This window comes from Orycteropus afer, unplaced genomic scaffold, assembly GCF_000298275.1.
Source record: "Orycteropus afer afer isolate SDZICR_OR568_19922 unplaced genomic scaffold, OryAfe1.0 scaffold00311, whole genome shotgun sequence".
In the NCBI taxonomy this organism is placed as follows: domain Eukaryota; kingdom Metazoa; phylum Chordata; class Mammalia; order Tubulidentata; family Orycteropodidae; genus Orycteropus; species Orycteropus afer.
In genome coordinates this window covers 2,208,097-2,228,936 of record NW_006921898.1, presented here as the reverse complement: position 1 = coordinate 2,228,936, position 20,840 = coordinate 2,208,097, and the positions used below count along the sequence as shown (strand labels likewise).

At 47.2% G+C, this 20,840-nt stretch overlaps 1 protein-coding gene across 1 annotated transcript in view; it reads left to right on the top strand.

Annotated features, from left to right (window-relative positions):
• The window catches only part of CCDC12 (coiled-coil domain containing 12), a 74,366-nt gene that overhangs the window by 36,062 nt on the left and 17,464 nt on the right, over nt 1–20,840 (top strand). Inside the window, exon 2 of the mRNA XM_007951751.2 lies at nt 9,767–9,834. Coding sequence (XP_007949942.1) covers nt 9,767–9,834 — 68 coding nt within the window. The remainder of the gene's footprint in view (nt 1–9,766; nt 9,835–20,840) is intronic.

The following is a 20,840-nucleotide window of genomic DNA, read 5'->3' as shown; positions in this document are numbered from 1 at the left end:
GGTAGTCTGGGCCTGTGTTCCTGCTGGCTTATTGAAGTCCTTCCTTTCCTGTCCTGCCCTGCCCTTCAGGGTAGTCTGCCCTGTCCACCCAGGCTGCAGGCTTTTTTCCTTCCTCTGTTGTCAGTTTAGTCCTGTAATAATGCCTCAGTGATTGTCATTGTTGTCATAGATAAGAAAACTGAGGCCAGATAGGTTAAGTAACTTGCTGGAGGTTACACAGCCAGGGAAGTGAAGCTGGGATTTCCTGTCCGGTTCCAGCACAGAACCTGCATGCTGTGCCACTGTGCTGTACCTGTTGTAGCCGGTGGCAGGTCATGGATATGGAGTTGGTAAGATAAGCCTGTGCTCTCAAGGTACTCAAGGACTGGTGGGCAGACAGAGAGGACACCTAGGCCAGGTAATTCTAGCCAGGAATTGAGTGCTGGGGGCCCAGAGTGAGGAGCACTACAGCCTCATGAGATTGCTACCTGCCCAGGGGGCATATCTTCCTGCCACCCCCTACCCCAAGTTTTCTGGGCAATGGAGAACAGAGCAGTTTTTGGCTCCAGGCATAGTGGCATTCAGCCCAGGGCTTATCACTGTATCTTTAGAGTGAGTCAGACTTGCTAACTGCCCTACCCCCTAAATGCCCTTGGAGCACAGCCACACCCCGTCAGTCAGGAAGTCCCTCTGCCCCAGCATGGGCCTGCCCCTGGCTCAATAGGGTGAAATTGTGAAACCTGCAACATTTGCACTCAACATTGTTAGCCTCTTCCTGCTCCAAGGGGGGCCTTAGAAAATGCCACTCTGTATCATGAGTGGTGAGGAGCTCTGGTAGTGTAGTGCCTAAGGCATTTGACTGCTAGCCAGAAGGCTGGCAGTTCAAACCCACCAGTCACTCCTCAGAAGGAAGACTGGGGAATCTACTTCTGTAGAGATACCATCTCAGAGACCCAAGGAGGGGTTGCTTTGAGTCCAGCTGACTCGATGGCAGTGAGTTTGGTTTGGTTTTAGATCGTGAGTGGTGAAGCTCTCAGACACTATGTGCCCATATCCTTTATTTCCCCCACCCTGGCCCCAAATTAAGGAACTCTGGTGGTACAGTAGTTAAAATATTTGGCTGCTAAGCAGAAGATCAGTGGTTTGAACCCACCAACCACTCCGTAGGAGAAAGATGAAGCAATCTACTTCCATAAAGATTTATAGCCTTGGAGACCGTATGGGGCACTTCTCTGTCCTGTAGTGTCACTATGAATCAGAATCTACCTGATGGCAGAGGCTTTGGGGTTTTTTGTTGGGGCCCAAATCAGGACTGGAAAGGCTCAATTCTGGGCCAGTTTCATCTCTTGTTAGAAGACTGGGATTTTTGGCTGTTTATTCTCTGTTAAATGTTAAACAAAAGGGCCGTTTCCCATGGATAATATATATACCAGCCTACTCAGAGCTAATGAGGCAATTCACCTGGGCATTGCAAAGTGCCTCTGCAGCTGTAAGTTCCTGTTAGGCCTCTGGCTGCCTCAGTAATGGCCTAAGGGTGGGAGGAACCTAGATCAGAAGTTGGGGTGTTTCTCTCCTAACCCCTTCCTGTCCTTATTCTCTCTTCTGGAACATAGAGCCCCTGGAACCAGCTCCTAAAAACTTCAGTACCATATTTTTACACAAATAATGCATACATTACACATTTTTTGCAAATCACACAACCTACTCATGCATGTACATTGTATGTGTGTGACACTTGTTATTTATGTAGGTTTGTTATATGCCAAAAATACAGAACTTGCTAAGTCTGTGTATGGGGGAGGGGCTTGTTTCTTGGCCTTTCAATTCAAGCCCTCTTGCTTCAGCATAACTGCCCCTGATGACAGTTCCCAGCCTTCTCTTCAACTGTTAACTGCCCTCCCAAACACACACAAAGAGCAGCAGGCCTCAGACAAGTCTAGTCCGGGACACAAACAGGCTGGGAGAAGAGCATCTCACCTGAATTCTGGTCTCCCCCTCTCCTCCCATGACTCATCTTCTAGACTGCTAGAGTGCCCTTTCAGGGTGCTGGCGCTCACCTTAGGGTCTCTCCTCCCATAGCACTGGAGGAAGGCTCTGCCAGTCCCTCTCTCCTCCTGATCTCCATCAGTCATGGAAGTCTGCTTTGTTCTCATATCTTTGCCAAGCAGTTACTGCTCCCTAGAATGCCCTGCCTTCTCTACTCACTCACTGCTGTCGCGTTGAATCTGACTCATAGTGACCCCTCCTTGGGTTTCTGAGGCTGTATCTCTATGGAAGTAGATTGTCCAATCTTCTTTCTGAGGAGTGGCTGGTGGGTTTGAACCTGCAGCCTTCTGGTTAGCAGTCAAATGCCTTAGGCACTACACCACCAGAGCTTTGCTAATCTCCCTGTTAGACATTTAGAAATGAGTTTCAGGGTTACCTCCTTCCCTGATGTTACCTATCCCTTCCTAGTCCCCTGAGTATATAAAACATTTAATGAAACTTTCCTCATCACTCATGGCACAGAGTTAAATTTTCTAAGTCTGCCCCTTTGAGTATTCTTGGTTTCCTTGAGGCCAGGGCTCTTGTTTCCTTTACGCTTGTGCCCAGTTGCAGACCCAGCACATAAAAGGGGGACTCTAAACTTACCCTGAGTGGAAAGGGGCAGCAAGAGAACATACAGCAGCCTACTTTCTCCCTCCCTGTCTTCTGCATTTCTGGCTGTTGATTGAGCTTCCAGTAGCAGTCCTCCATTCAAATGGCAAATGTGGATTGATGCCCCCCCCCCCGACCCCCTTGTGTGCCATCCAGAGCCAGGTCATACTCAACTACTGAGGGCTTGTTCCAGAAGCTGAAATCTGATGTAGGAGACTGAGGAGCAAACCCATCATTAAAATACCAAGTCTGAGGAAGTGAGATGGCCAGCATGTCCCAGAATTGATAAACTTCTGTTATTGTGTATCACTGAGTCAGTTCCAACTCATGTTGTTGTTGTTGTTGTTGTTAATTTGCCATCAAGTTGGGTCTGACTCATAGGGACCCCTCCTTGGGTTTGTGAGGTGGTATCAGTACCAAAGTAGATTGCCTAACCTTCCTTTCAAGGAGTGGCTGGTGGGTTTGAACTGCTAGTCTTCTAGTTAGCAGTCAAGTGCCTTAGACACTATGTTACCAGAGCTCCTATAGAACAGAATAGAACTGCCCCTTGGGGTTTTTTTCTTTTCTTCTTTTTTTTTCCAAATTGTGATTTGGGTGGAAGTTTATAGAGCAAAACCATTTTTTTTATTTTTTTATTTTTTTGTGATTTGGATGAAAGCTTACAGAACAAATTCATTTTCCATTGCAGCAGTTCATGCCCATTTTGTTTCATGACATTGGCTGCAATTCCCCACAGTGTAATAGTTCTTCTCCCACTTCCTCTATGTGATTACCTTTTCTCTGTGTTCTTCTTTCCTATATATTCCTCCCCTCTAAATTATCTCCCTGCACAAATGCTGTCCTTGTTGTCTCCCATGGTTGATTGTTCTAAGGAGTGTAATTACCTGGTGTATGGTTTTGTAATTGTTCACTAGCCTGTAATGCTTGTAGGAGCAGATCACCTGGTCTTTTGTCCTGAAGAGCCACTGGGTGTATTCAAACCGTCAACTTTTCAGTCAGCAGCCAGGTGTTTAGCCATTGCACACCAAAGCTTCTAACTCATCTGATAAAGAGGGAAGATACAAATTATAGTGAACATCATCACTGCAGGTCCTATAGACATTAAAAGGGTAATAAGGGAGTATTATAAACTACTTTATCCCAATAAGTTGTATGAGAGCTTCAATTCTAAAGTACTTGGGGTTGTGGAAGGCTGTGGTCTGCAGGAGGAGGCCTAACTCCATTTTGAGGCTTGACATAAGTTTCAGATGCCATTTGGGTTCTTTCTGACCATAAACCAGCATTGTGGCCATGCACAGACAAGTTCCAGGACACACCTAAGGAGGGGCAGTTGGCCTTCAGGAGGAGTATGGTTAAAAGTAGATTGTGGAGTCGGAGGAGGACCCCTCCTTGGGTTTCCAAGGCAATATCACTACAGAATTAGATTGCCCAATCTTCCTTCCAAGGAGTGGCTAGTGGGTTTGAACTGCCAGCCTTCTGGGTAGCAGTCAAGTACCTTAGGCACTACACTACCTGTTGCTGTTATGTGCCATCAAGTCAAACCCAACTCTTACGTACCCCTCCTTGGGTTTCCAAGGCAGTATCACTACAGAAGTAGATTGCCCCATCTTCCTTCCAAGGAGTGGCTGGTGTGGCTGGTGGATTTGATTTGAACCGCTAGCCTTCTGGTTAGCAGTCAAATGCCTTAGGCACTACGCTACCAGAGCTCCCTAAAAGTAGATTATGCTCTCACCAAGGACTAGGGAACTTGGCCTGAGAGTGTCCTTTTCTAATTTAAATTAAGGTTGGGGTCTTGATGTTGTTTGGTAGCCACCTTATGGCTAAGACTCAGGTTGCAAGGTCATGAGTCACCTCCTATCTGGACCACCACCCTAGCCGGGTACTTAAGGCCCAGAACCAATCCTGTAACTCTTTCCTCTCTTCAGATCCCAATCATGGTCTTTACCTTGCTTCTGTAGTCCTTCCTGTAACAGTGACGAATCTGTCTACCACACCAATCATGATTAGCCACATGACCATGATTCAGTGGACTCCATTTAGCTTTCTCATGCTGATAGTTTCCCTCATTCAGGATGATTGTCTTTGTTTTGTCTTTGTTCTGTCCAAGGCTCAATAAAAGTATCTCTGTTGAACCTGTTTGGATTTGGGGTTCAAACCCACCAGCCAATCCTCGGAAGGAACGTTGGGCAATCTACTTCCATAGTGAACCGCCTCAGAAACCCAAGGAGGGGTCATTATGAGAAAGATCCAATATGATGGCAGTGGGGGGAGTGTTTCCCCTAATACAGATTTAATAACTTGGCATCAAATTGATACTCTTTGAAAGTCACAAATTAATGCTGACTGAAGAAGAAATAGAAAATCTAAGTAACCCTTTATCTCTAACCTTTCCACAAAGAAAACTTAAGGCTTCACTGATATCTTGTGAACCATTTAAGGAAGAAATAATACCTGTAAAAACCTAATTTTATTTGTAAAAGTTTTGTCCCTGGTAAAAGGATTTCAAATATTAGGAAATAGATTGGTCAGGTTCTGTTTTGGACAGGGGTCTTTGAGACCTCCTAAAGTCCTGCCTGAGAGGCCTCTTCTTGTAGCCTCTGGAGGACGTAGGACAGCACCATGGCCTATGTGTAGAGGCAGCCTAAGGTCAGGAATATGAGGGTACCTCCAGGAAAAGGTAAGTGGGCTTCCGGGAGGACCCCAATTTAGGCCATGTTTCTTGCTCTCTAGCCTCCACCATTTCTGAGACTTTTCTGAAGTTGGTGGAGAGTAGTAGTTAAATTGGCTAAGAGTTGATGAAAGTTGTCTAGTCTAGGTTCTGGGGTAGGCCTTGAAGGGCTCCAGGAGATGCCTTACACTGAGGGGGACCTGGAGAGGGGTTAGTAAGTCCTAGATATGAATAGGAATGGCCACAGGTCTGTGTCCTTGGCTTAAAGTCAGACCCTGTTGTGCACCAGGCCTAGAGGAGCCAGAGGGCCCTTTGCCCGAGGATCTCAGAAGACTCCCTCAAGGTAGCATTGTTTGAGCTGAGCCTTCAGGACTGGCCAGAGAGTGGGGTTTCATGGGGGTTATCAGAGTGGACATTTCAAGATTTGAGGCAAAGAGTCAGGTGCCAGAGTATCTGGACAGGGGCCATTGCGAATGGGATGTAGGGCCTTGGGAGAGTGACCTCTGTTGGGGGAAGGGGTTGTTGAAGAGGGTGGCTATTGTCCTGGGAGTATGGGGAGCCAGCAAGTGAGCAGGACAGCCAACAGTGGATGGATAAGGTAGCAGGGGATTTAGGAGAGGTGCGTTGGAGAGAGAGGGGGGAAAGTACCTGGCAGGAAGCAGCTACATTCTCTAGAAAGAGTGAGAGAGAAAGTGTGTGTTTGGGGAGGGGGGGCTCAGTTGTGGTGGGACCTAAGGAGGTAGTGGAAGAGAGGGGTAAGTGATGAGAGTAGGAATTGGGAAGGAGGAAAAAAGATTTGTGTACAGGAAGGGGTTAGGCAGTGAGACTGATATTAGGGTGTCAGGATGGGCAAGGTGTCTCTAGATTTCCTGGGGATGTGGTACACCTAGGGCTCTGCGTGAGCTCTTGTGAGCTCTTGCTGGGTGTTTCCACCGGGGCTTAGATCCTGGGCTCGGGCTGACTGGGTCTGAGCACCAGATCTGAGCCATATGAGGAGCATAGGAAAGACACCTGTGGTCAGAGCTGGTTTCAGAAACTCACTACCCCTCTTGATACACTATCTCTTGGCTCCTTGGTGAGAACACAGGCAGGGATCATGAGGCCCTTGATCCAGTCCTGCAGTCCCTACTGGCATCTGCACCTCCTTTCACCATCTCAGGCAGAGGTTCCATGCCACTTCCCACCTTGTGACCTAGGCCCCAAACCAAAAACCCACTGCCATTGAGTTGATTCCAACTCACAATGACCCTGTAGGACAAAGTAGAAATTCCCCATAGGGTTTCTAAAACTGCCAGTCTTTACAGAAGCAGACTGCCTCATCTTTCTCCCATGAGCGAGCAGCTGGTGGGTTTGAACTGCCAGCCTTTTGGTTAGCAGACGTTCATGTTTTAACCACTGTACCGCCAGAACTCCTGTGACCTAGGCCAGGGTCGTCCAAAGCTGTTTTTCTTCTTGTGAATGCTCATTATTCGCCTGTGACTCTTTGTGTAGTGGGAAAACTGGGGTATACCTCATACCCCCACTTGTGGCCTATTTGCAGTCATATAGCTTTCTTTTTTTGAGCCCCTGCTCTTTGCACAGCATGCCAGGCTGGGGTCATCCTTCATGTCATGCTGTCTGCAGAGCTTGTGCTGCTACTTACCGACCAGACTGCTGGGCATTTTGAAAAAAATGTTATTTAGATAGTTGGGTGTTTTCCCATTTATTAATGAATAACTTGGCCTTTGCTGAGGCACTTAAGTGTCTGTGGCACTCCAGAAGGGTGGAGTCATGGTGGTAGCCATAGCAGCAAAAGCAGCTGAATTGACCTTGCTCAAGGGCTGGGAAGGGGTATGGTATTTGCAAAGGTCTTCTCCCAAAGGCTGATTACTGTTCCTCCCAGTTGATGTTGATCCCTTCCTCTTCTATTAGGTGGTCCAGGTTCACAGAGCCCCTAGGAAAGAAGACTTGCTGTGGAAATAGGGGCTTCTTCTGGACAAGCTGAGGCCTTTCATGTCTCCCACCTCCTTCCTTACCAAGGGGAGGAGTCTGTCACCTCCTTCCCCTGAGGCAGGCACCTCTGACCAGCACTGAGTCTTCTGGCTGGCATTTGGGAGGGAACTTTTTATTTGAATGTCCTGACTTCTGGCTTGCTTCACTGGTTTACATTTAGTCAGGGAAGGGTTCTAGGAGCAATTTGGAGAACTCTAACGTATTTCTCAGGTCAAAGTTTGTATTCTGCTTTCCCTTCCCTCTTTGACCATCACCAGTTGTATGCCTCTCTGTTCCTTGCCCCGACAGCTCTCCTGTCTGTCTTGGTTCTTACTGCCTCAGAACTTTGGCCAGAGCCCTACCTGCCTTGACAGTGTCACTCCATATTCTCCTTCATCCTGCCTGTTACTCCCAACACTTGTGTGCTCCCCACTGGAAATGCCCTTCCTACTCCTATCTCCCCCTATAACACCCACGTTCTACCTGTCCTTCAGTAGGAAGGCCTTCTCGTCCCTCTCTTCTCTCCTTTCCCCACCGAGAACCATGTTGACCTCTCTCATAACTGCTGCACTTGGTCGGTTATTTTGTTCCTGACTGAGCCAAACTGGGCTGAAGGATCAAGGATACATCTTGTCCTGCTCACATCATAAAACCCTTTCTCTGGGCCAGGACTCCAGTCTGCTTTTGGTGGTCTCTGTTCGACTCAGGGTCTCCATTACAGTGAGCACTGGTAGGAAGTGGCTCATAAAGCAAATGCTACTCCCAGGAGGCAATTGTCTGTGGCATAAACAGATTTCTAGGAAAGCTCCCCTAGGTAGTTACATACTCCAGCTCATTCTTACATTCATCACAGCAGGCTTCCTTTGGAACGAACTTGCAAATGTCTCCTCAGAACACTACACCAGCAAGAGAGTGGGGGGCAGGTTACAACCAGGAATGAAGTGCACATCAACCTAGAGGCCCACAGCACATCTCTGTGCTGGACTCTGGGCCCAACTCTTGGTGCACTGGGTGGGTACAGTCAAACAGCGGTGATCGTGTGGTAGGGGAGAAAGCCTAGAAACACATTTTCTACAGGTGGAAGCAGTGTGGTTGTTTTTTTCCGTTGTGGCTCTCATGGGTATTAGAAAACAAGCATAATCTGTCAAGGTTGAGATCATAATGGCATATGTATAGACTTCAGAAGATGTGGGACCAGGAGCCAGAGGTGGGGAGAATCAGATTCAGAAAAAATTTTTCCCACATAAACTTGAAATTAATTCTCCTTTCCAGTACTCCCTGTAGCACATTGCAGGCCCAGGTAGTGAGTCTTGTTACAAACCTGGTCTTAGTTTGAGTTATATTTCCCCTCCCACCCACTGCCATTGAGTCGATTCTGACCCTAGCGACCTGTAGGACATAGCAGAACTGACCCATAGGGTTTCCAAGGCCACTCCTCGGAAGAAAGGTTGGGCAATCTACTTCTGTAGTGATACTGCTTCAGAAACCCAAGGAGGGGTCACCATGAGTCGGGTCTGACTTGACAGCACATAACAACAACAACAATCTTTATAGAAACAGACTGCCAGTTCTTTCTCCCAAGGAGTAACTGGTGGGTCTAAACTGTCAGCTTTTTAGGTAGCAGCTGAGTGCTTAACCATTGTGCCACCAGGGCTCCTGTTAGCTCTGAAAGGAACCAAATAGGTATTTCCCAAAGAGCTCTCTGGCCTTGTTGTTATGTGCCGTGGAGTCGGACCCGACTCATAGCAACCCCTCCTTGGGTTTCTAAGGCAGTATCACCATGGAAGTAGATTGCCCAGTCTTCCTTCCGAAGAGTGTCTGGTGGGTTTGCACCGCCAGCCTTCTGGTTAGCAGTCAAGTGCCTTAGGCACTACACTACCAGAGCTCCTTCTCTGGCCTTGTTGTTGTTATGTGCCGTCGAGTCAGATCTGACTCATAGCGACCCCTCCTTGGGTTTCCGAGGTATTATCACTACGGAAGTAGATTGACCCATCTTCCTTCCAAGGAGTGGCTGGTGGGTTTGAACCGCCAACCTTCTGGTTAGCAGTCAAGTGCCTTAGGCATTACGCTACCAGAGCTCCTTCTCGGACCTTAGACAGAGTCAAAAGGTCTGAGCTCTCATCCTGCCCTGGTTGCTGGTGTCTACTTTACCCTGGTCTCTCCCAGCTTCGCCGGTGACCTGCCAATATGGTCTGTCCATGCACAAACCAGCTCCTGCTAGCGTTTTCTGAGGGCTGTCATGTGCTTGGGGTTGGACTCGGGGGGTCGTTTTTTTTTTTTTCCCAATTATTTTTTAAATTCTTCCGGGGCAGGGGGTAGGGAGTAAAGCTCCTGCATAGTACCCATCAGATGCAGCAGGCATGTGATGGTGGGAAAAGGCATGGTGATGGGAACACCAAGGTGTGCCTTACCAGGGTGTCTAGCTCCTGGGATGCCCTGTTTTTTATTCTCAGGGCCTGATTAATGAACGAATGCTAATCTGAGTGGGTGGTTTCCCTTCTTCCTTTGCAGGACAAGGAAGATGGGGAGCCAAAGAGCAAGCAGCTCAGAGAAGAGGAGGAAGAAGTTGAGAAGCACAGGTAATGCCCAGTGTGGGAATGAGTGTGCAGTACTCTGCTGTGTTCATGCGCTGTCCTCCTACACCTGCTGGTCTCTGTACTCTCCCAACTCTGCATTCAGAGTCCCTACCCATCCCTTCCTCTTCACCCCACTACTTCCTGTTCAGACCTGAAGATCTCAACTTCTCACTGTTGGGGCCTTTCCCACTTGTCACCCAGCTCTCACTTGGCCACCAATTTTGTTCTGACCCTCAAGTCTTGTCACTCTTCTGGAATACCTTTTGTGGTGTGCTTCTACAATGCTTGCAAAATCAGATCCAGATTCTTTCCTGAGTGTATAAGGAAGGCCCTGCCTGTGCAGTCCAGCCTCCTCTGGTTTCCCTTAAACCATCCCTGGCCCCTTAGCATTTCCTGGACAGTGTTTCACCTGTTCATGCTGTCCACACAGTCTGGAATTCCTTTCTGTTTTTTTCTTCCCCTTTAATATATAGCTCTCCATGTAGACCTCAGTTTAAAGGCTGCGTCTTCTCTCTCTGTGCTCCCCTCACCCCCTCACTTCACTCTTCACAGTAGTTTATTTAGAATGTTGTTGTTGTTGTTGTTATGTGCCTTCGAGTCGGCCCCGACTCATAGCGACCCCTCCTTGGGTTTCCGAGGCAGTATCACTACGGAAGTAGGATTGCCCAACCTTCCTTCCGAGGAGTGGCTGGTGGGTTTGAACCGCCAGCTGTCTGGTTAGCAGGCAAGTGTCTTAGCCACTATGCTACCAGAGTTCCTTATTTTGCCAAATACTGTTGTTTGGTTGAATCAGCTTAAGTTTCTAAAACACAGCATCTGTAAGGGGCTTGGGCATTCCTCTCTTGGGGTTCATGCATACAGTCTCCCCTTCTGGCCTTGAGGGCTAGCAACTCCATAGAGCTTCGGATGCTGCTTTGTATTGAAAATGCCTGGGAAACCTTTGCAGGAACCAGCATAGGGGGCAAGGAGAGGCTGTGCTGAGATCTTTATCAGCTGGGGAAAATGTTCATATCTGACTAGTACTTCCATGCTGAAAGCTTCCAGTCGCCTCTTGCCTCTCCTTCCTTGTCGAATCCTGAGCTAGAGCCACAAAGGTAGCTGGAGATCTTTGCCTGGAATCAGGCAAGTCTTTATAGACAGCCTCAATTTCCTTCACCCTGAGCAGTTTCCTTCAGGCACAGGGCCTGAAGACACCTGCTTGCTTGAAGGTGTAGAACCTGATGCCTTCAGAAAGTATGTCCTTGGTGGGGCTGTGTTTCACAGAGGAAGCTGGTTCACAATGCTGGAGTAGGGCTTCATAGCCTTTAACAGCATGAATGGCATCCTCTCCAAGTGCAGGCCCTTCTTCTCTGCCTTTTTCAGTCAGGATCCAATCTCAGACAAGATGAGGCTTTTTCAAGTCCACATGTCTGTGAACTTCACAGTTTACAAAGTTCTTTCACACCATCATCACAGCAGCCCTATGGGGTCCTTGCCACCTCACTTAGACTCAGAGATGGTAATGGCTCTGTGCTGAGAGACTTCTGCCAATGAGTCGTGGAACCAGGACCTACAAAGACCTTCCCAGCTCTAGGGTTAGCTGCAGATTACTTTATGTCACCCTCACTGGTGACATAGAGATGGAGGCAGGTAGTTACCCCTTTGCTAAGTGACTCCAGACTTATGTGATTTGGGATGGGTGCCTGCACAGTTACCCTATTCTATGGTAACTACTTAGGCCTTTTGGTTTTCTTCTGGTTTGTTCTCATATTCCCAGTCACTGGCTAGAGCCCTGGGCTTTAGTTTCCAAGCTGTCTTCCATTTGCTGAGTGGCCCGTTGTCTGAGCCTCTTCCTCAAAAAAAAAAAAAAAGAGAGACTGGTCATTGGTTAGCAGATGGGTAGGTCCTACAGTAGAAGACTTGATGGTTGAACCATTGAGTGAATCTCAAAACATGGTTCTGAGTGGGGAAAAACGGTTTTCAGAATTGAGACATCTAAGGAAGAAAGATTTACATCAAATTTAGAAACACACACACAAAAAAATGCTATGTGTATTGTTCAGTCAACAAGTGTAGTCATGCATCACTTAATGTCCATAATATGTTCTGTGAAATAGGATGTTATGTGATTTGGATGTTGTACAAACACCATATTATAGTCTGGTCCTCCTTTTTCTTTAAGCATCTCAAACAAGCTTCATGCCTTAGCAGTGATCAGTGATTGTCAGTGTGCTGAGAGGGATTGGCTTTTGTGTTGGGTCCTTAATCCGTGTCATTAGCAATTTTTCCACATCTGGTGTAGATCCCTCTCTCATTTTTATTAGCCTTGTAGCTTTCAGTGGAGCCGATGCTTTAACAGCTTGGAGAATTTTTTCTTTGTTTTTGAGGATTGTCATGATTGTCAAGTGTGACATGCCTAAACAGCGAGCAGTAGCATTCTCTGATTTTCCACTTTCATGTTGTTTAATAACCTTTTGTTTCATTTCCAAATTGATGCTTTTCCTTTGCCTCTTGCTGCTGCTATCACTCGCACTGGTTTTGCTGCATTTGGGAGCTGTGATGTACTTCATGGTAATATTTTTGAAAGAATTAGAGAATGCTGTAACACTCAAGAGATGTATGATACATGAGATTGGATGCTGCTACATACAAGTTGAAGCATACACTGTTATATATCAATATAGTAAATACATAAGTCAGTAACATAAGTGTTGATTACAACTCTGAAGGCATGTGTTAGGTATGTATTATACCATTATATGCCTGGCAGTGCAATCACTTTGTACACAAGAGACATGAAGTACATGTGTTGTGTTCATGCAGCTGATGTGTTTACTATATCCTAATTGGGATTTTGAGTTCTGTTATAACATTGTAAGACCACAGACTTATATGTGGTTGGACGTTGCCCAAATGGATGTTATGTGGCACATGACTGTACTGATTTTTTTTTATTCTCTTTGTACAGGGTACAACTTTAGGCCCCTGGGAGGCAACAGGGAACAAAATACAGTCCCTGACCTTACAGAGCTGACAATTTTGAGAGTAAAACAGACTATAAAGAAAAAAGCAAATGTGTGATAAGATGTTAGGTGCAATGAAAGTGAAAGCAGCCCAAGTGTCACATGTGCACATGGCGGGTAACACCAACCTCAGATTAGCAACGGCCTCTGGGGAAACAAGGAGGAAACAGAATTAACAATCTATGATGTATGATTTCTTTAAAAGAAGAAAGAGAGAAAGACAAACCAGTCTCAAATATGGCAAAATGTTGATTTTGTTGACTCTTGGGGTGATATGTGTTATGTCACTCTCTAGACCTTGCTATGTGCCTGAGATGTTTCATCACAATAACAGGGTACAAAAGGAACTGAAAGGGATGCAAACAACTCCTGGTTCCTTTCACTGAGTGCTAGATAAGCAGCCTTGTCATGTGAGATGTCATGGAAGCCCCATGCTGAGGCCCTGCTCGACCTCCAACTCCCACCCAGAGCCCACTTGAGCTGGGCAAATGCAGGCCCTTGTGTATTTTGCTCACAGTGGCCTATGGACCACACATGTTGAACATTGAACTAGGTTCTGCTTCATCTCATCACGTTCTTCACTACTCTCTATTTAGGCTTCCTTTTGAGGCAGTCAAATGTAGAATGGGCCTAGCCTCATATTCAGGAGCTTGGCTAAAGCTCCTGGGGCTGTCCCTCTAGAGACTTTGGTCAGTTGCTTTAATCTGTGAGCCTTGATAGAGCACCTTCTGTGTGCAGCACTTCATGCCCAGATGGCAATGGCATCCTGACGGGTCCCTTCGTGGTCCTGCCTTAAAGAGCTCACAGCTCATGGAGAACCAGCCTTTGTCTCGACCCCAAGTCCTGCTCATATCGTGATGGCCCCAGGGCCCAGGCAGGGTCTTTACCAGCACTCTCGCCTCAGGGTTGCTCAATACCCATGGCTACATGACCTTGCTCTCCTTGCCACTATACCCTCAGACCTGGGTGTTACCCAGAATGTGTGACTTTGAAACAGCATGCTGTTGGGCCCTCTCCCTGTCTTTCAATGAAAAAACATTCCTCTCTGACAGCATCATGTTCTCCTCTTGTCCCTTTTTCTCTTCACCTCTTCAAGACCTGCTCTGTCTTCAAGACCTTAGAGAGAATGTGGGCTGAGAGAAGGAGTGGTGAGAGAGAGAGCCAGGGGAGGACCCAGGAAAGGATGGAGCTCAGCCACAGACCAGTCCAAATAATCCTCCCTCTTCTTGGCCCTGGCACTTCCGTGTCCTCTCCAATAAAGCAGGAGAGTAGAAGTAGTGGGTCTCCTTGTTGTTGTTGTTGTTATGTGCCGTCGAGTCGGACCCGACTCATAGCAACCCCTCCTTGGGTTTCCGAGGCAGTATCACTATGGAAGTAGATTGCCCCATCTTCCTTCCAAGGAGTGGCAGGTGGGTTTGAACCACCAGCCTTCTGGTTAGCAGTCAAGTGCCTTAGGTACTATGCTACCAGAGCTCCCTGGGTCTCCTTAGTCATTCCCAACTTAACCAATCAGGTAGGATCAGGGCTCTACCCACTCTACCCCTAGTCTTCCCCACCTCAGCTGATAGTAACTTCATCTTCTCATCTGCTCATGACTGACCCCTTAAGTCCTCTCTTTCTTCACACTGTACTTCTGGCCCATCAGCAAATCCAGTGTTGATCACTCCTCCCTCCACTTTGGTGTGATCCCCATCATGTCATGCATTGCTGGTCACCTCTTCTCTGGGCTTCCTGCTTTGGCCTCACCCCATACAGAAGCCCAAGGGCACTTGGCTGCCAGTTCATTGTCCTCAGAACTCAGTCTATACTCCCTATACTCCTCACAAAGCCTGTCTCCACCTGCCTCACCTCTCCTCCCCCTCCCACCATGTACCCACAGCACTGCCCTTTTCCTTCCACCCTTTTCCTTCCTTGAACATTCAAAAGTGGTTTCAGCCTTGGGGGCTTTGCCCCTAGCTGGACTGCTCTTTTCCCCCACCTTGGCACAAGTGAGTCATCTTGTCAAGCAGATGATAGCTTAAAAGTCAGTTTCAAAGAGGCCTTTCTTGGCCATTCCACCAGATAGACCCTATCATTCGCATCCCATCACTGTTTTAATTATCTACAGAAATATATAGACTCTCTGGCATCTTTCTTGTATATTTATTTTTCTGCCTCCCCTAGTAGAATCACTCTTCTATGAGCATGGGGCCTTATCCACTGCTGTGGCTCCACACATTAGGTGCTTGATAACTACTTGTACAATGGGGGGAGTAATGAATGGAAAGACAAGGGCCTTTCCAGCCCTGCTTTTATGTTACTTTTCCTTTCTCCATCTCCTTTTCCCCTTTACCAAGTACCTGGTATGTACCCAGCAAACTGGCCTGTTCCTGCATGGTATAGCGATTCAGTTGAGTCAAGTAGGGCCTGCCCGTCTAGCCACTCCCAGTTGAGGCTCCTCACCTGGCTACACATTAGACTTTTCTGAGGCAGTTGTAGTAAGTGCCCATTCCAGAGGTTGGGCTGGGCAGGGGCCCTGCATCGGAATTCTTTTCATGGATTCTCAGGGGACTCTAATTTAGTGTAGTCATATGTGAGGACTATGGAGAAGCTGGCAGAAGGGTCCTGGGAACACTGTGCTGGGAAGTATCATGGTCCCTCTGCATCCCCTTCTGCACTCATTCACCTGGCAGGATGAGCTGTGCAGGGCACAGTCAGGTAGGCTTCTCTGAGCATCCCTTACCTGGCAGGACTGTCCCACCAGGACCTCAGAGGCCTCTGTGGTATTCTCAGAGACCTCCCTGAAGCCAAAATGCTCACAGGAAGTCTTGCTTTGGCTTTGAGTTGTATCTGCCTTTATAACCTCCAAGGAAAAGTGGGCTCTCTGACTTTAACAAATTTAGAGCAGAGAGCTTCTTGGGTTCTTTAGGAAGGGCAAGAAGGGTTCTGCAAGGGGCCAGACCTGTGTAGACTTAATCCCAGATTTCAGAGCCTGTGGTTTGCACATGGACTTCCCAGAAAGAGATGAATACAGATGGATACAACAGAGACTATCTATCCCAAGAAGGGTGGCTATCTCCCCATCTATACCCCAAGTTTGGAAAGGGACTCCATAATAGTTTGGGAGCATATTCTAGAGGTTCCCTAGCCCCTGCCATGGCCTCCTGCACCACTGGAGAAAAAGACATAACCTGTGAGGCTTCCTTGGCATCAGGGAATTGAGAACACCACAGGGGCCTCTAGAGGCCCTGGTGGGACAATTGCTTCAGTCGAGGTCAGGCTGGGTTGAGTCCAGGTACCCGGAGGGAAGCCTGTGAGTACCAACCCTTCTGCTGTGTTCTGAGTGGAGTGCAGGGCTTGCTCCTCTGTGCTCTCTTCATGCTGCTTCCAACCAAGGGCAGAAGAACAAGGCCTTGTGGAGGATATGCCTTTTGAGCTGGGTCTGGAATCCCGGAGGGTAGGATCTGGATACTGAAGGCCCAGAGCTATGAACCTACAATATGAAAGAGCAGGTGTAACCCCTTGTTGGGGAGGTATTAACATACATCACTCCCCCATGCCCCACCTATAAACCCCAGTCTGGCCTTTCCGCAGTGTCATCAGGAGCCCTCTCAGCCCAGTAGCCTCATGGTCTCGGGGTAATGTGGAGGGAATTGCACAGATCTGCATCTGAGACCTAGGACCAGGCTCAGCAGGCAAGGCTGAATGGTCCCTGATGCTTCCTCAACCCAGCCCCTACAGGGAGGTTGGGGGATGCTCTCCTGTCTTTCCCCTCCCCAGTTTTTCCTCTTGTCCCCTACCCTGAAGTTCTCCCTGGGCCATTCCATCCCATACTGCCACCCAGCTCTGAAGTCTCCTGACCTAAGCACTGGATGACCCCAGGGTCCTGCTGCCTGTGAGTACCTCAGCTTCCTTTGTGCCCATATTGGCTAACAGAGAGCAGGACCCACCTGTCCCTGTCCAAGTCACTTAGGGTTGAGCAGTGTTTAGGTACTGCACAGACATTTGTCAGGTGGCCAGTTCCATTGATTAGTGTTAGCTAGTTCATCATGCACTTTCTTTCTTGTACAGCTGACGAGACTAAAGGAAACAACACATGTTCAGGTAATTATGGATTCCACATCAGGCACCAAATTTGTAAGAAGTAGATGGAAGAGAACAAGCTCAGAATTTAGAAGCAGCTTTTGGGCCAAAAACTAACAAACAAAAAAAAACCGAACTCACTGCCGCGAAGTCGATTCCAACTCATAGTGACCTCCGTTGGGTTTCTGATGTGGTGAATGTTTATGGAAGTAGAGTGCCCCATCTTCCTTCCATGGAGCAACTGGTGGGTTTGAACCTGTACCCTTCTGGTGAGCAGTCAAATGCCTTAAGCATTATACCACCAGAGCTCCTTATGGATTTGAGGCCAGGCCGTGCCAGTTATTAACTGTCTGACCTTGGGGGCAAGTCACATGGTATCTATGAACCTCAGTCTCTTCAACCGAAAGATGGGGGAAAAAAAAGAAAGCTCACCTAATGAGAGGAGCAAACGCCATCTCTGTTCCCAGCTTGTGCTGGTGCCTTTTGTTGGATGGCACTTGGGGGCCCTCCCAGGAGACTTTGACAAGTTAGGATTAGCTTCTCAATGAGGCCTGGGCTAGCTTTGCACATAGGACAGTAGCTGGAGAAACAGCCAGGTGAGTAAATGAGAGCAGAAATTAGGATATGTGATCAAGAAGTTAATGATTAGGAACCACTTTGTCGAGCTCCACTTACTTGGTTCTTTAGATGGTTATTGGGAATTAAGGACAGTGGCAGGGCTTTAGACCAGTTCAAAATGGTTCAGTAATTGCTGTTGTAAACAAGGGCCCCGTACATGTTGCATAGCATCAAATATGTTGCCTGTGATATTTTGACCTGAGTATGAACCAAACAGCTGTGCCTCTCTCAAACATGGTGGCTGATTGCTCCGTTTTGAATATGTGTTGATCTCCCTGGAAGTGATCCAGTCTTCCGCATCAGGCTTCTGAAACTTTGTGGGAGGACTTTTGGAAAGCAACACATATTCAAAGCAGTACGGTCAGCTGCCATCTATGAGCAAAGCACAGCTGTTGGTTTCCTATGCAGGTCCAAATACCACAAGCAACGAATTTGGTTGCTGTGTAACACTTATGCAGCCTTTGTTTATGACAGGAATTACCGAACCGTTTGAATTGATTCAAAGCCCTGGACTCAGACATCATTTTGCAGATTCTGTTGTCTAACTGGATTCAGTGTGGAGCCAAGGTTTGTGGCTGAGGAAATGAGACTGTGGAGCCCTACTACCTCACCCGTCACCAGCCATCCTGGGAATTCACCAGCTTCCTTTGCCCATGTTCCTGCCTGGCTGCCCAGGGAGACCTTTTTCAGATCCTTTGATTAGTCTAGTTCCTTTGTCTTTCCTTACGAATTTTAGAATTGGCTTGTTGATATCTACAAAAAACCTTGCTGAGATTTTGATCAGAATTGTATTGCATCTGTGGGTCAGAATTCCTTTAAATATTTTTTATTACAGTCTTCAGGTTAGATCTTAACTCATACAACCAAATCCCCATTGGGTGGGAGCTGGCCCACAGCGGTTCCCTCAGGCTCTATGAGAAGGAAAGATGTGTTCCCACCCTTACAAAGTGCCTCTGCTTCTCTGCCAGCTCCCAACCAATCTCCTTGTGGCTAACTTTGCCAGGGGCATGGATGACTCATCTCCCATCTCCTGCTCAGTGCCTTGATGATAACATGTGATCAAATGGCCCTGGAACACTGGCCCACAGAAAGGGGTGTTCATGTCAGTTGCTTTAAGGGAAAAAAAAAAAACACCTCTGTCACTTCTTCCTGGTGGCAGGCCAGCTGCTCAGTGGAGGTGAGTCTAAGTAGGCTTCTTGGTTGACACCATGCCTGAGGGACAGTCTGTTGGATTGGGGCTGTCAGGTGAGAGGGAAAGAGAGGGGGAGGTGTTACCCTCCCTACCTTGGGTGGGGTGGGAAGTGTGTCTTGTTTAGTGTCTGAGCAAACCCTATATAGCTCCTGCCCCCCATAGCTTTGGATGGGCTTTGTACCCAGCTGGAGCAGTCAGTTTTCATTCAGGGCCAGTGGTTCACCCTGGGGTGGGAGCTACATACTGCAGAAGAAACTGGGCCATGGCCTTCCCTGCTCAGGAATGGAAAACCTGTTCCTCAACTCCACGTACATGACCCCTCTCATGGGCCCAGCCCAACCCTTCAGGCTGGCAAATGCCAAGCTTCCTCTCCAGTCTGGTCCTGGAGATAGGGTATGTGCACCAGGACGTGCTCTCAGATTCATGACGTCAGGTTGATCTGACTAGCATTGCCTCCACTCCAGTGGTAACAACCAGGGCAACCCCTCCTTAGTTACCTCATTCCTGCTCTAGGGCAGAGATGGGAGTGGGGATGAGCCATGGCTCCATGATTTGTGCTGAGGCAGCAGCACAGTCACCTGTGGCCACCCTGTTTTTCCAGATCCTGTATCAAAGAAATGGGTTCAGGAATGTGAGAGAATGAAGCAGGCTGGAGAACTGGTTTAAGGAAGGTGGTGTCGTGGGAAACTCATTCACCGTGTGACTACCACAGAGCACTTCCCTTCTATGAGAGGGGCAGGATTGGAGCATGGCTGGGTCCTTACTGCTGGGAAATAAAGTCATAATCTTATATGTCATGATCTTCCATGCTTCCAAAGCCCTTCTCATTTAATCTTCACTTCTCTTCTGGGGCTGTCAATCAGTGTGGCCGATCTGTTCTCATTTTGTGGGCCCTTTGGGATTCAGTTCAGCTGCCATAAACATTTTTCCCTCCCTACTTTTAAAAATTAAATTGTTATTTAAGTACATAAATGATAGATTTCATTGTCAGAATCTTAGAAAATACAGATTTGAGTGTATCTTTGCATATCCTGCTGTTTTCTAATCTTTTTAGCATACTATATCGTGGCCATCTTCTTGATACTTATTTTATTTTTGTTGTTGTTGAGAATATACACAATAGAACATACACCCATTCAACAGTTTCTTCATGTACAATTCGGCGACATTGAGTACATTCTTCATGTTGTGCAGCCATTCTCACCCACCTTTTCTGAATTTGTGCCTCTTCCATTAACATAAACTCACTGCCTCTTGAGTTTGCTATTCAGCCTTTCAAATTGCTGTTGTCAGACGATTCTTTAAAAGAGCACAATACTCAAGGCAGAAATTTTTACCAATTAAGCTAAATTAGTATTTGGTTTAAAGAAGACTTCCAGGGAAATTTTTGATTTAAGGTTTAAAGATTATCTTAGTACAGTAATTTCAGAGATTCATCCAGCCTCAGTGGCTCCATAAAGTCAGGATTTCATGAGGATTTAAAATTCTCTTCTGCATTTTCTCCCCCTTTTGATCTAAGATTCTGCTGTATCGAAGATTCTGCTGTAGAATCTTTGATCAAAACACTCAGTAATGGTAGCTGGGTACTATCCAGTTCTTTTGGTCAAGGCCACCTTTTGATAAATGAAAATTTTATAAAATTCTCATTGGCTGCTTAATATTTCTTATTCTAAGTGTACCATAATTTATTTAGTCCCTTGTTTGGGGGCATATCAGCTGTTTCTACTCCTTTAAATATCCATTAGCCCAACCTGTAAATTTAAAGAATGGGTTGAGCTTCCAGAATCTTGTGTGAGAGTGGGTACAGACCATGTGACCCACATGTGATGGCAGTTCCAGCTGGCAGGGCCCTGATTTAATTCACTCTTAGCTCTGCTTATTGCCTTGAACAGTCGCTGGCTGTTTATAAACCATGCCCCTGCTGGGTGCCTTGTGCTCTTGGTGTGCCTTTGCACTGAACTTGGATGAACCTGTGTGGCCTGAGCTCTAATTGTCTTGGTGGGACCCTCATGTGAGTTTCACCCCCTGGACAGCTCTGGCTCTCTGGGCTCTTGGTGTGTGTGTCAGTGTATTGTGTATGGCTGCTTTATTTTGTTTCATTTTTGGTGAGAATATAACCTCAAAACATGCAGAAC